The 13,210-nt window shown below is 38.1% G+C and overlaps 1 protein-coding gene across 27 annotated transcripts in view; it reads left to right on the forward strand.

The window, feature by feature from the left end:
• The window catches only part of LOC139105990 (ensconsin), a 132,057-nt gene extending 121,448 nt beyond the window's left edge, over positions 1 to 10,609 (forward strand). For 20 of the 27 annotated variants that reach the window (XM_070662412.1, XM_070662415.1, XM_070662413.1 and 17 more), the window contains 11 exons: positions 295 to 477; positions 1,686 to 2,141; positions 3,613 to 3,792; positions 4,268 to 4,584; positions 4,696 to 4,927; positions 5,031 to 5,152; positions 5,230 to 5,471; positions 5,573 to 5,696; positions 5,779 to 6,116; positions 8,489 to 8,748; positions 8,843 to 10,609. In XM_070662412.1, the coding sequence (XP_070518513.1) occupies positions 295 to 477; positions 1,686 to 2,141; positions 3,613 to 3,792; positions 4,268 to 4,584; positions 4,696 to 4,927; positions 5,031 to 5,152; positions 5,230 to 5,471; positions 5,573 to 5,696; positions 5,779 to 6,116; positions 8,489 to 8,748; positions 8,843 to 8,856 (2,468 nt within the window). In that variant the 3' untranslated portion in view covers positions 8,857 to 10,609. The remainder of the gene's footprint in view (positions 1 to 294; positions 478 to 1,685; positions 2,142 to 3,612; positions 3,793 to 4,267; positions 4,585 to 4,695; positions 4,928 to 5,030; positions 5,153 to 5,229; positions 5,472 to 5,572; positions 5,697 to 5,778; positions 6,117 to 8,488; positions 8,749 to 8,842) is intronic. The other 7 variants (XM_070662422.1, XM_070662400.1, XM_070662409.1 and 4 more) reach the window with 6 other exon arrangements.
• Positions 10,610 to 13,210: the final 2,601 nt, after the last annotated feature.

Genomic DNA, 13,210 nt, shown 5'->3' on the forward strand with positions numbered 1-13,210 from the left:
AAATTATATTTTTTCTCTGTACTCCTTTCCTTGGTTACGAGTCTGTGCTAATCCGGTGGTGGTTGTGTATAACGAGGTGTACGGAAAGAAGAAGAAAAGAAAAAAAAAAAAGACTAATGAGGAAGGGCGACAGACGTGCGATTAGCACTGTATCTAACTCACGCTGATACTTACGCTTTCCCGTCCTATTTTTTATCTCTACTCCCGCCCCGTAAAAAGAAACCCAAAAAAAAAAAAAGAAAATTTTTCGCGGAACACCTAATATTTGCGTTGCGTTGAATGGTTTGTTCGCAGATATGAGAATGTCCTCGTCCATGTACGAGGTGTTCAATTGGAATTCTAGCCCCGATCCTCCCTTAACTCCTGCCAAGCATAAGAGAGCCAGCCTCTCTCTGCCCCCCACAACCGACATCTTTGCCGTCGATGATAAGTCCGATAGCGATACTAGGCGTCCCATGATTCAGCGGGTTGCCAGTGGTGAGTCCTGATGTCTCAGAAGCCTGCAAGATTACCGGGAGAGATCCGTTTCTGTTCGCCTCGGGAATGAATTGTCGAATCCTCTTACCTCTCGTTTCGTTCTAGCACTCACTCTCGTCGGACTCTCCCTCTCTTTCTCGTGTTTTTACGTTACGTTTTGTCTTTTTTTTTTTTTTTTTTAATTAATTTTTTATTTACATCACTACAAGACACTATCAACGCATGTCACATTTATTTAATATTTCGAAAATCTGTCCCGTGCACTGTCTCCCTTGCTCCGTAGCTTCGTATTGTTAGTTTTGTTATATGTTTCCTTGATCCCGTTATTATTAACTCTAGCTAATTACTAGACACTATTAATATTTAGTTGCAGCTCAGTTATCTGTTGCACTGGTCGCGAATACGATTAACAAGACGATTATCAGTCACGACCAATCTCTCGTTTATTTTATTTTATTTTATTTTAATTTTTCTGTATGTATTTATTATTGAACTATCAATTTATGCTAATAATTATTTGAAATTTATTACGAAGTCGTGCGATAATTTACTGCAGATAGAATTTAACGTAAATATTGTTAATTAAACGACTTATAATCGTCAGTAGCATAAAATTTGCTGCTTGCGTAGACGCGATTTTTCGCTGTACTTTTAGACATTGTTCGATTGAGTGTATTCGAAACAATCCTAACATGCTGCTTATATAAAAGATATCGTAATGTTTTCCTTTACATATAAATTTTTTTACAGCATGCACACTAACTTTGATACTCAAGTAATTAAATGCGCTTCAATATACAGCGGTTTACATTGAGAGAACGTTTCTTATAAAAAAAAAAATTTAAGAGCTGCATATACCTCTTTTCTTACTTTTTTATTTGCTCATCTGCAAATATGCGCTAACTTTCTGTCGTATTAAAATTTCAAGCCAAACGCAAAATACTCTGTCCCCGCGCGGCTCTAAATAAAATCTCTCTCAGTGTACGTCTCCGCGTCACCCTCACGTACCACAGCATGAAAAGCAAAGCTCTACAAACGCAAGTGACGAAAAAGAAAGAAATAAAAATCTGGACGCGACCGAGTTGCCGCGTCAGAGGAGCTCTCTATTCGAGTGTGTCTCGCTACTGAACGAGCCGCGTATCCGCGCGAAAAGACGACGTCGCTCGTTTTCGCAATACGGGCGGCACCCTAAGCAAGATTCTTTGCAGGTGACGATAGCGACGGCGGTGGCACGCCTAGCACCCCGACCTCGGTTTACCTACGCGTGAACAGAAGACGCACCGACCTCATGCCGACGATACCGTCCCCGCGCGACGGCCCGCCGTCGACGGCACGCAGCTCCAGCGCCAAGGCCTTCACACGCTCGCCAGGTAGGACTTACTCCATGTCCAGGCTGGACCAACTGGCGCAGCCTAGGAAACGCACGTCCGAGCAGCTCGGCACGTTGACGGAACAACAGCAGAACCAGCCTTTGCAGAGCGCTTCTAGCATGAGTCGCAGCATGTCGCACTTGGCCGCGCCCGGAGGAGCCAAGAATCTAAAACGCTCCGATAACTCGCGTAGCATGGGCACGCTACCGGGCGCGGTACCTATGCCCAGACCTACCCGCGCTGAAAGATTACGCCGTAAAGCTCGCGAGCACCAACAGGCCCAGCAGCATCAAGGTAAGCGCGTGTGATCGTGCACTCAACTCGACTACTTTAAATCCTCCCATCGAAACAAGCTTCTGTATATAATGAAAACACCCGCGATTTCCCACGAAATAAACCGGCAATTCTTTGCGCACTTTGTGTAAAAGGGCGTAAATCTCGTTCTTAATAACGTAGAATTATAGATAAAATAGCTAAGCGGCTGCTCGACAGTCGCGTTGATTATACACGTAATATCGTTTGGTTGATTTATTTTTGTAAGAATATTTTTTATATTCTCCTGATGCAATATTTAATGCCCTGATCTCAGCTCTCCGAATTAATCACTTCTTTGGCTTTGTACTAATTTACTAGTTAACTTTTGTCATCGTACAGTCGGATTAGTCATCGCTTGATGACGAGCTTTGTAAGCTAGAACGATATATAGTTAGATATGCTCTTTGAAAAAAATAGGAAGTGATCTCATAAATCAAAGTTACATAAAAAGACAGCACATGAATGCACTCCACTGCCTAACAAGGAAACTTCGATCAGAGTTGGGTGCACACATGTATGAATGAGCGTAAAAAGGAGTCTTTGTAAGTCAATTGGGACGACTAGCTTTATTTCACGGCGTGAGGATAAAAAGAAATATGTTTCTCACCTAATTTCAAATCGCAATTACTTTAAGTTATAAGTTTTTTTTTTATATGTACTATACTTAATTATTAGTGACTAACCCATTGATTTTCAAATTCTTCTATATTTTTTAATGTCGAACTTTTACGGCGACCTACTTTAACATCAAGAACCGACCGCATCAACGATTAGCATTTAGTTAAGATCCAGCTAAATCAGTAATGCAGATGGCATAAATTTAGTTAAGCATTCTGGGTGGGTTATCGATTTTGATGCGACCGGGCTCTTTGATTTTCAAATTAATTAACAACGCTCATACTAAAGAAGATCTCTCAGCGGCTTTTCGATACCATGGGTGAAGGTATGAGCTAACATCTCGGTAAGCTGCATGTTTTTCTTATCTTATTCTGATAGCAGTGCGTAAACTTATCTCGCTTGTCACTTATTATACATTTATGCATTTATACATATTTTATATTTAGTGTGCAATTTATTTATTCCTCATTTATTTACTCAACTATAATTTTTTTTCCTTTTCTGCGCGATTATCTTAATTTTTTTTTTTTAATTCTACTGGCTTAATTTGTTTTGTTCGTATTGGCTTATATTTTGCCCTTCGATTTCTCCTTCTCTTTTCTGTTATGTTCACGGACTGCGCTCGGTGATGGTGCTTAACGTTTCGGTTTCTTATTTGTGTTTTTGCTACACGTTACGTTACAATAACGGCACAAGCGATACGATCTCGATAAAGTACGAGCAGGAAATTTATTCGCACCGCCTTCTCCGCCGCGAGATCCACGCGATCGCGTTCAATCAGTCTCCAGCGAGAAAGATCAACAGATTACTTATTTTGGGTGGGTGCGCGTAGGTATCCGCAGCGGCGAAGTGACACCCAACAGCCCGTCCCGACCGCACAGCTCCATGAGCCAGCAGAGTGCCAGCAGCGTGGGCAGCAGTAACGTCAATCTGCGTATCCGCACGGCCGCGTCGCGCCGTCCGCGGCCTGCTTCTATTGCCGGTACCGGTGTCTCAATCACAGAGAAACACAGTGAGCATGCTTCCTTTACTTCTCGTCCTACCGATTTTTTTTAGATCACCGACGATCAACGAGGAGATTTTTTTTTAAACAATAATAATTCAACTAACGCAAGTACTTTTGGAGGAATTAAGTTAAAAAATTATGGATAATATATAGAAAAGATTGTCCGCTTAAGTTGAAAGGATTAAAATACATTCGCGTCTAAAAGATACGATGAGAACTCCAGACATCTCGACCTTGCTTTAAAATTCTTTTCTTTTTTTTTTTTTTTACAATAATTTCTTTTTTTTTTTAATAATTTATATTTTTCGAAAATTTGTATATATATATTTTTATGAGATTTCTCTTTTAAATCTCTACTTTTAATCTTTTGTACATATTTTTGATTATTAGATTGCTAGAATTGCACATGTAAATAATGCATATATTCCGAAAGCTTTCACGCATAGCAAAGAAAATATTCCGTTTGCTCTCGTTATCGCAGATCTGGTGGGTGACGTGAAATTAACGAAGGATTCAAAGCCACCACTGCCAAAGGTCCATAGCACTCCAAAGAAACCTTCTGTACCCAAAGCCGCGGAAATGAGGAAGCCGACGGATAAATTAATTAAAAATGCCAGATCATCGCCGCGAATAACTCCGAAGGCAACACCCTTGCAAAGTCCCGGAGTTGAGCATGTACCACTCATCCGTGAAACTAATGCGGAAATCATAAAGCAGGATGAGGGCAAAGAGGCGCAAGACGTGAAATCGGAAGATAAAAATGAAGAGAAGAAAGACCAGGGTAGCGAAAAGACACAGGTGAATTTTATTCTAAATGTTCCTGCTTCAACATTTAAATATGTAATTTTTTTACGCGATAAAAAAAAAAGTCGTAAATTCAAATAAAAAAATTTTTTTCCCCAAAAATAGGAAACGAATATTGTCGAATCTGTAGCTAACGATACAAAAGTAACCGCGGAGCCTGTGTTGGCGAGCAAACAAGTTAAAGATGAAACTAATTTGATGCAAGAGATTTCATCGGATGCTATTGAGGAACCGGCGAAAGTCGCGAAGAAGGAAGACAACAAGCAGGAGAAAAAATCGCCAGAGGTTACTGAAGTTAAGCTCGAAAGTGAAGGAGACGAGCAGATGGACATGTCAGGTATAATTAATTGAAATTTTATCGAGATCGAACGATCGTTTATCACAAGTTCTTGAGTGTTACAAGCGAACGTCTCCTTTTATTGATTGATTTCTCTTTACAGCTTCGATGATCGCAAAAATCAGAATTACCACAGAAGAGGAGGCGAAAGCTGCTTTGGCTGAACGTAGGAGATTAGCTCGGGAACAAGCGGAACGAGAGGCGGAATTGGAGCGCCAACGACAGGTATCATCTATAAGTTAATTTAATACTAGGTCGACTTGATCTATAACTCGTTATCTTACGCGCGAAAATTTCTACAGGAAGAAGAAGCACGTCTAGAAGCTGAAAGATTACACGCGGAGGAAGAAGAACAACGTCGTCTGGAAGAAGAAACTATACGCTTAGCTAATGAAGCTCGCGAGGCGGAGGAACAGCGATTGCAATTAGCAATAGAGGAAGCGAAACGTCGAGAGGAAGAGGATAGAAGAAAAAGAGAAGAAGAAGCTCGCCAGAAACAAGAGAAAGAAGAAGCCGAGCGCAAAGCGAGAGAAGAAGCAGAAAAGTTGGTTTAAAAAATTCTTTTTTTTTTTCCTCTTTGCTTGTCTTGAGAAATTCACTACAGATATGCCTGATGAATTATATCTAAATATATTTAAATTGCAGACAACGAATCGAAATGGCTGAGAGGCTTAAGAAGGAAGAAGAGGAGCGGAACGCTAGACGCAAACGAGTCGAGGCGATTATGCTTAGAACTAGAGGCAAAAATCAAAGTAACACATCTGCCAAGGTACGTCTACGTTACAAAAATTAAATATATTGTTTTAATTAAGTCAGTTTAGTTAAAACGTAATTTTGCGACAATAATGTAGGGCGAGAGCGGCGATGGCGACAAGCTAAAAGAAGATAGTCCTACTGACGAGAGCAAACCGGTACCAGACGGTAAAGGTGACGACGTCATGACAGCCAGTTTAATTTCTGAGGCGACTCAGCAATTTATCAGCGGCGAACAACGGGCGCATCATACGGAAAATAACGTACCTGCTCCGGACATAGTGCACAACGGCACGACACATAGCAACGGCATTAACGAAAGTAAAATTGTATTGGATAATAATCAGGGTAATGTTGAAGGAGAATTGAATGGTCACCATACGAATCACGGCAACGGTATCAACAGTCAATCGATTACGCTGGACAATGCCACTGTGTAAGTATACCTATTCTAAACCACGGAATCGCAAACGTGTTATACCGTCGTCGACCGAGAGTCAAAATCGTGCGTCTCTTCTCGTTAGATCGATGGACAATAATATCATAGTAATAGCTTATTTCCGCAACGCGCGTTTATCTATACATTCAAACATATAATTTTTGCAATTCAAAAATATTTAAAATCAATCAAACGTTTATTTGTAGTTAAATGTAAAATTGTTAGCTGTATTCTTAAAAGCTTTGTATATATATAATAAATTATGTTGTTCATGATAAGTCTTGTAACGTCGGTAAACTATTAAAGTAAATTAATTAAGTTTCAAAGTTATATACGTATATATAAATATAAATCTATATATACATACATATATGTACACATTATTAAACGGTTATTTAGTAAATAAAAGTTTATATATATACTGCGCTTTCCTGAAACTTTTACAGGAAAGAACTGCCTATTGACATAATAATTTCACGAACATTTATCACTTCATGCAAGTATTCTGAGTAACCACGCGTATTGTACATTGCAAAAGTAGCCAGAACAACGGTTGACGAGCATAATAAGCACGCCATTGCGACTCATTGTCTACGGTACGATTAGTTGCACAATTAGCAGCATATTAATTAATAATAAATTACATGAGACTAACACTGTCACGATGATAATGAGATTGCAAGTACAAGAGTGCATATTATATCACCTATTGTAATAGTTACATATATTTTATAATTGATATTCCGCTATGTACTGACAAATTTACATACTATTTTTAGCTAGAATTATCAAAGATAACACGGAAATCGCGCATGTATTCCGATCGTTGTTAAATACTATGCGAATGAGTTGGAAGAACGTAATGTAAAAGCAGAATAATCGTTAAGAGAAATATTAACAAAACTGCAAAATATACTTAGCGTTAAATCGTACGACAGATAAATTTCAGTGTATATAATGTAAAGAGAGACAAGAGCGGCATAAATCTAATGAATCATCGAAACGTTTCGTTTTGTGATTTTACAACATACCAACTCAGCAAGGGTGACTAATGCTGACATGACTTTCACGAAAATACGACAATAACGTGTCGAGTTATATCACAGAAAGCACAACGAATAATTTTTATAAAATAAGCATAATAATTTCGTAAATATCATCTTTGCTGAGTTATCTCTCTAGTTCTTTCCTCCAATTTGGTGCTAAAAAGTGTTCTTCCATTTATTGACCCGTTGTGTATACCGTAAGTGCGACTGATTTTCGTAACAATCTCTATAAATCACCAATGCATGTTAACTAACGTTGATATGGTGTGGCTTGTTCTTTTCCTTGCACAATGATTGTCTGCGTTCCTTATGCTTATGTATTGTATACCATCAAGCGCGGTACATGTCAACTTACTGCCTACTTTTGCTATGTACTATTTATATTTCCACATGTTTTTTCGGTATAGTACTTTTTTCGTGAGAAAACATGTCTTCACGCACACCACATCCACGAATCCTACACAATGGTATCCGGTATATAGGGAAGATAAAGGGAAGAAGAAGACGAAACGCGGCATGAACTTTCTTCTCTAATATAACTTTAATACGACGAGTATGATTCGATCGAATGTGATTCAATTTTCTATGTAATTAGATCTCTATTTGCTGTTTTGCTGTAATATGTTCTAGCAAGCTATGAGTATTAGTTACACAGTTTACATGTCGATTTAATTAATTGGTTCCTGTAGTTACTTACTTAAACAGAAACCTATTATGATCCATCGACAGAACAATATGTGTATATATTAGTTGTATTTCGATTCTTTATTCGGCCAAATGCAAACGAAAGATTTATATTGGATATACAAAGGACTGCAAATGGTTGTGGACTATCTCGGTTAGTATTTATGCTGCGCAAAAAAACAATTTCTATCCGATTTAACCGCTTATAATAGCTGTTTATATAGTTATATATGAAAATAGTTGTCTCTCGAAGCATTTAACGTCTGTAATTTATGATGCAGTCTCATCATCGATGATGCAAAAGAACAATTGACGCATAAGCGCTTCATATTTATCCGACACGTTATTTAGTTATTTTCATCTAGCTTCGTATTGTTGAGTTGACAACGTTTTTTAGATGTATGTATATAGAATCGCGAACTATGTTCTTATTCGACAGAGTCCAAATCCGTTTCATTTAATTTTAGTGAATTAACCATATGAAAGTGTTAACGAATCGCTCGTAATCGGCTTAGCTAATTTAGCGGCGGCGATTCCGTATTAGTGATCGAAAATAGTCGCTTAAGTCGTAGACCCTAAATCCACAAATCTGGCTGCCAATTTAGTCTTTGTATGTTTTTTATTTGACTCGTTTTGTAGCAAGCAAAACAACGTGACCAACAACTTGTTAGACCTATCGGACTTCGACACTCTGAGTAATAACAGTAGCGGCTACAATACTGGGCCGATACTCGAACTGACGCCCAATCTGGCGAACGAAGATACCCTCAACTCTAATCTGAATCCGACGGCAATGCCGTTTACCCCGATAGGGTTCGTGCCTGCTGCTGCTAATGTCAATGTCAATCCGTTCCAGGATAATTTCATCAACAAGCCACAGGATAACAATCAAGTACCAGGTATATAAGTTTGATTTTTATTACAACTTTAATATATTAATTGAAAATATTCGAATAACAAACTTTTATATAAATGCCGTTTTTCTTTTCACAGATCTACTATCATAAAGTGTCTCTTAAACGTTCCCGGACGAACAGAGAAAGAGCAGTTAGGCAACTAATATAACCGAATTGCTCGTAGCGAGCAATAACTGTATTTGGAACGAGACGTTGTTGTTTATGATAATGTAAATAACCGCCGTCGCGCGACGTATCATATGTAAAGGGGATATCTCGGTGAACGAGACGCGAGCATGAATACCATCCCCGAGCCCTACAACTATGCCGAGCTCTGAGCGTCATCGCCGGGAAGAGAAGATGTGTAAAATAATATATAATGTTAATTAATTATTATTGCGCAACAGAGTGTGGACACTCAATCTGTGTGTCGTAGTACGCTATTAGAAAAAATAATTTTTTTTCTTAAGGAAAGGGGTTGAGGCCTGTGTAACACATCATTTTTCGGATGTTCATATACGAACGTATTTTACGATAATGAATACGACATGAAATTATTTTCTCTCACAATATGTACACACAAATACACGCATACACACGATTTCGCCCTTACCACACATATACGTGTGTAGATTACAAATAAGATTTTTGAGGCATTAATTAATAATGAGAGAATTGAAAATTAACGCGGAGAGAGTATGCGTGAGGAATGAATATAGCACAAGACACAAAAGAAGAAGAGGGATTAAACACGAGTCCGATCGAACGCTGAGAACGTATCTGCCAAAACGACGGATTAGAGAATGTTTCTAATTTATAAGAGATAACGTAGCATGGTACTATCTTATAACAATTTCACGAGCAGATCTAGGCGCGTTATCGCATTCAACCTGAGAGACATTCTGCAGATACGAAATGGGGAAAAGTAGCACGGATAGAAAAAAAATAAAACACTTTTCTTCCATACCGGATTTCGGGGCGTGCGCTCACTAGTCAAGCAATCTTACTGTTTTATTTTATTTTTTTTCTTTCCTTTCTTCTTTTTATTATATTTCATTTAGAAGGCCTACTTAACATTGGTATATACCGCTTCTGTTTGAACTCGAGATTTTTCTTCGTTTGCGTTTGCAACTTGCTTTTTCGGGCGTCGAGAGAAACTCTCTCGCGAATAATCAATATATTTTCTTATAAATAATTAATATATATTTCTATCGACAATTTTTAAAGCAAGCGTGTTTGTACAAGGTTGTGCATCACAAGTTATTTAATTCATACATGGAAAATGTTTGATCATTAAAAAGAAAATAAGCAGGAAAAGGCATATACACAGCCCGAAACTATGTAATCTAACGGATCTATCGACATATTTTATCGCCCCGTTTTTTCACAAGAAATTGTCTTTACGTTTGTCTTGTAAAAATTTCAATGCTGTAATGAATTGGAAACAACCGGTTCGCTACAACTTATTGTATGTAAAACTTATTTATATTTATATTTATATATATATATATATATATATATATATATATATATATATATATATATATATGTATGTATGTATGTATGTATTAGTCCTTCTTTTTCGACAATATTTATTAACTGTTTGGTCACCATATATTATAATAATGCCCCTGCGTCACGTGTACACTTATACTATTTTTAATAGATTTGGTTGAGATTCTATTAAAACTATCCCCTATAAGAATACCTAATAATAATAATTATTAAATAGAGTACGAGAGAATGTTTCTAAATATACCATAACGAAGAAAAATGCTAAATATCACCAGTCATGTCTAAAGAAACAGATACTTCATATTGTAAAAAATGCTTGTATGTAATAAATACTTAATACTGAAAAAGATGCCCCGAGTGTGTGCTGATTTTACACGCCCTTTCCTACGGCTACTTTAAACGCAGCTACTTCATTCCCGATGCAGCGCATCGCATTGAGAAACATCAGCGATTCCACCTATTAATATCAACTGCAGTTGCGGCCATTTATAACTCGGTACTCTGTAACGCAAACTCTTCTTGCCGCCCTATAAATCTTTACCTTTACCGAAACTAACGGATCCTCCCCTAGTAATGTAAACTTGCAAACCTCACGCGGTGAAATACAGTACGGCCGCTGAGATGCATCGTGGATGCAACTCGTCCCTTGAGTCTCACACTCGTAAAAACTAATGTTTGTACCTTCGTGCCTCTCGTGAATACGATGCTGCTCCTAACACAGAAAGTAGTTCCTCGAGCTAGACGCGTTCCTCGCGTGTCTCTCCCCTTTGGAGCTCTTCCTCAATTATTCATTGTTATCTCAAGAATCGTGTTCAACGGCACAACGGAGACGATTCCCTTTTTCTTTTTTGTCGCGATAGAGCGTATTCTTTTATATTTTGTAAAATTATTCTTACTACTGCCGATGGAGTATTAACGTTGTAGTTCTTGTAAAATTGTTATTAAATCTCGGTTTATGCTAACGAAGGGAGAAATAGAATTCAAATTTTCCTAATGTACAAATACCAGATAAAATTTTAAATTGTATATAGGAACGAACTATTTAGACACTAATATGTTACGATTATAATTTTCAAACAACAATGGAGAGACAATTTTGTGAGAATTAAGATATATCTCCGGGTGAACCGACAGTTACGCCATTTAGCAAATTTACACGATGCAATTATCTGCTTGTCTGTGTAGACGTCGTCGCGGTTAATGTTAACGCTATTAGGTGTATAACGGCAGCTGGAAAAGCGGGTGGAATCGTTTGTTTACTTCATTTCTTCGCGAGGAAAGCGAGGGCAATGGAAAAGGTTACAGCCTCGGGGGTTCATAATCCAGTGCCTCATCGGCGTAAATTAATTAATCAAACGACGTAATACGCCGGCTCCTTTTGCCACGTTATTACGGACCGGAGAGGTGAAAAGGATCGCCTCTGGGCATAATGAGGATTTCGGATATGTAAGCGGCATGTTGCGGATTCAGCGTTGTAGAAAATTAAACCGCGGTGCAAAATGAAATTTTTAGACAGCTGTTTATCATTTGTTGAAACTATATATACGTTACTCATTATAAATATATTGCATGTTATCTAATACAGTAATTTATTATATACTAGAAGAAACCATGCGCGCGCTATTTTTTAAAAAACCTCAATTACAAACTACGAAAAGAAAATCATGTAACGCGTTCTGAAGCGCGGTAGAAATAAAACGCGGGATAGTGAAATTATGATTAATATTATGTTCTGTTCGATATTTTATTGATCTATCGATTTTTTGAGTCGAAATCACATTAAAAATTTACATTACATTATTTATCATCATATCTTAAAAAATTGGTGAGTGACGCATGAATTAGCTTTTTAATTCATGCGTTACCCACCAATTTTTTTAAGACAGAACAAACCAGACGCGCGCTGCGCGCGCGCAACGTTTTACTTCATTTTTCATTTTTCATATTTTGCAAAATATAATCTTTAGAAAAGAAAAAGTAATTTTCACGGTAATTTATCAAAATGAGAATTTATTTTTCACTGACGGAATTGAAAGAGCTCTAACGGCGGAATAAAAACGCTAATTGGTCATATACGACGACGGTAAGTTGAAAGTAAATGAGTAACGATGTAAAACTGGTAAACCAACATCTGGCCCGGCGCAAATAGTATTGCTCGCGCAATTAAAGCGGACGCGAGACATGCAGTAATTCTTCGTTTAGCAAATCCGCGGTATTAATTCCGTAAATGAATTTCGCGTAGTCACAGCGCAACGGGAAACACGTATTCGCTTAACGACGGGGGTGGCTCACGAATATTGTAATTTATGAACAGAAGAAGTGCTCCCTCCTTCGTAACGTTTAGCTTCCACGTGCGATTACGCGCTTTCCCCTCCTGGCATTCAAATTTTTATGCGCCCAGACGCTCAATTAGTTTTTAATTAATGGTACGGAAAATGTAAAAATACTTGTTGCACGCGTATAATTTTTTTTTCATTGTTTATCAATTTAACAAATTTTATTCCTTCGCATCTTTAGATTAAAGTAATAAATTTTGTATCCCAACTCGTCTTTTGAACAATTATTTTTATTTAATAATCCACTTGGCGAGGTAATTAATATAATTTTTATTTTTTTTATTAGATTGCAAAAACGTTTGCTCGTTCGAGGAAAGACGTGTAACGACAGTGGTTGCAAGCTTTCACGATCAAACGTAATCCAACAGACTTGGACCAGCACATTTGTGTTGCAGTCGGGGAAACGGGCGAGGGGGCGGGGGGGTGTGAAGGTGAATGGGGTACCCCGTAATTTGCGGGTTGTAATACCGTGCCCGTCGTTTGTAACCTGTTCGAGACACGTAAGTACAGCCAAGAGAACGGTGTCGGGGAGAGAAGTAACTACGTAACCGCATCGTCTCATTGAGGGGGATGTTTTCCCGGTTCTGAAACGGATGTAACTACTACCGCCCGTC

Source organism: Cardiocondyla obscurior, linkage group LG10 (assembly GCF_019399895.1).
Source record: "Cardiocondyla obscurior isolate alpha-2009 linkage group LG10, Cobs3.1, whole genome shotgun sequence".
Taxonomy (NCBI): domain Eukaryota; kingdom Metazoa; phylum Arthropoda; class Insecta; order Hymenoptera; family Formicidae; genus Cardiocondyla; species Cardiocondyla obscurior.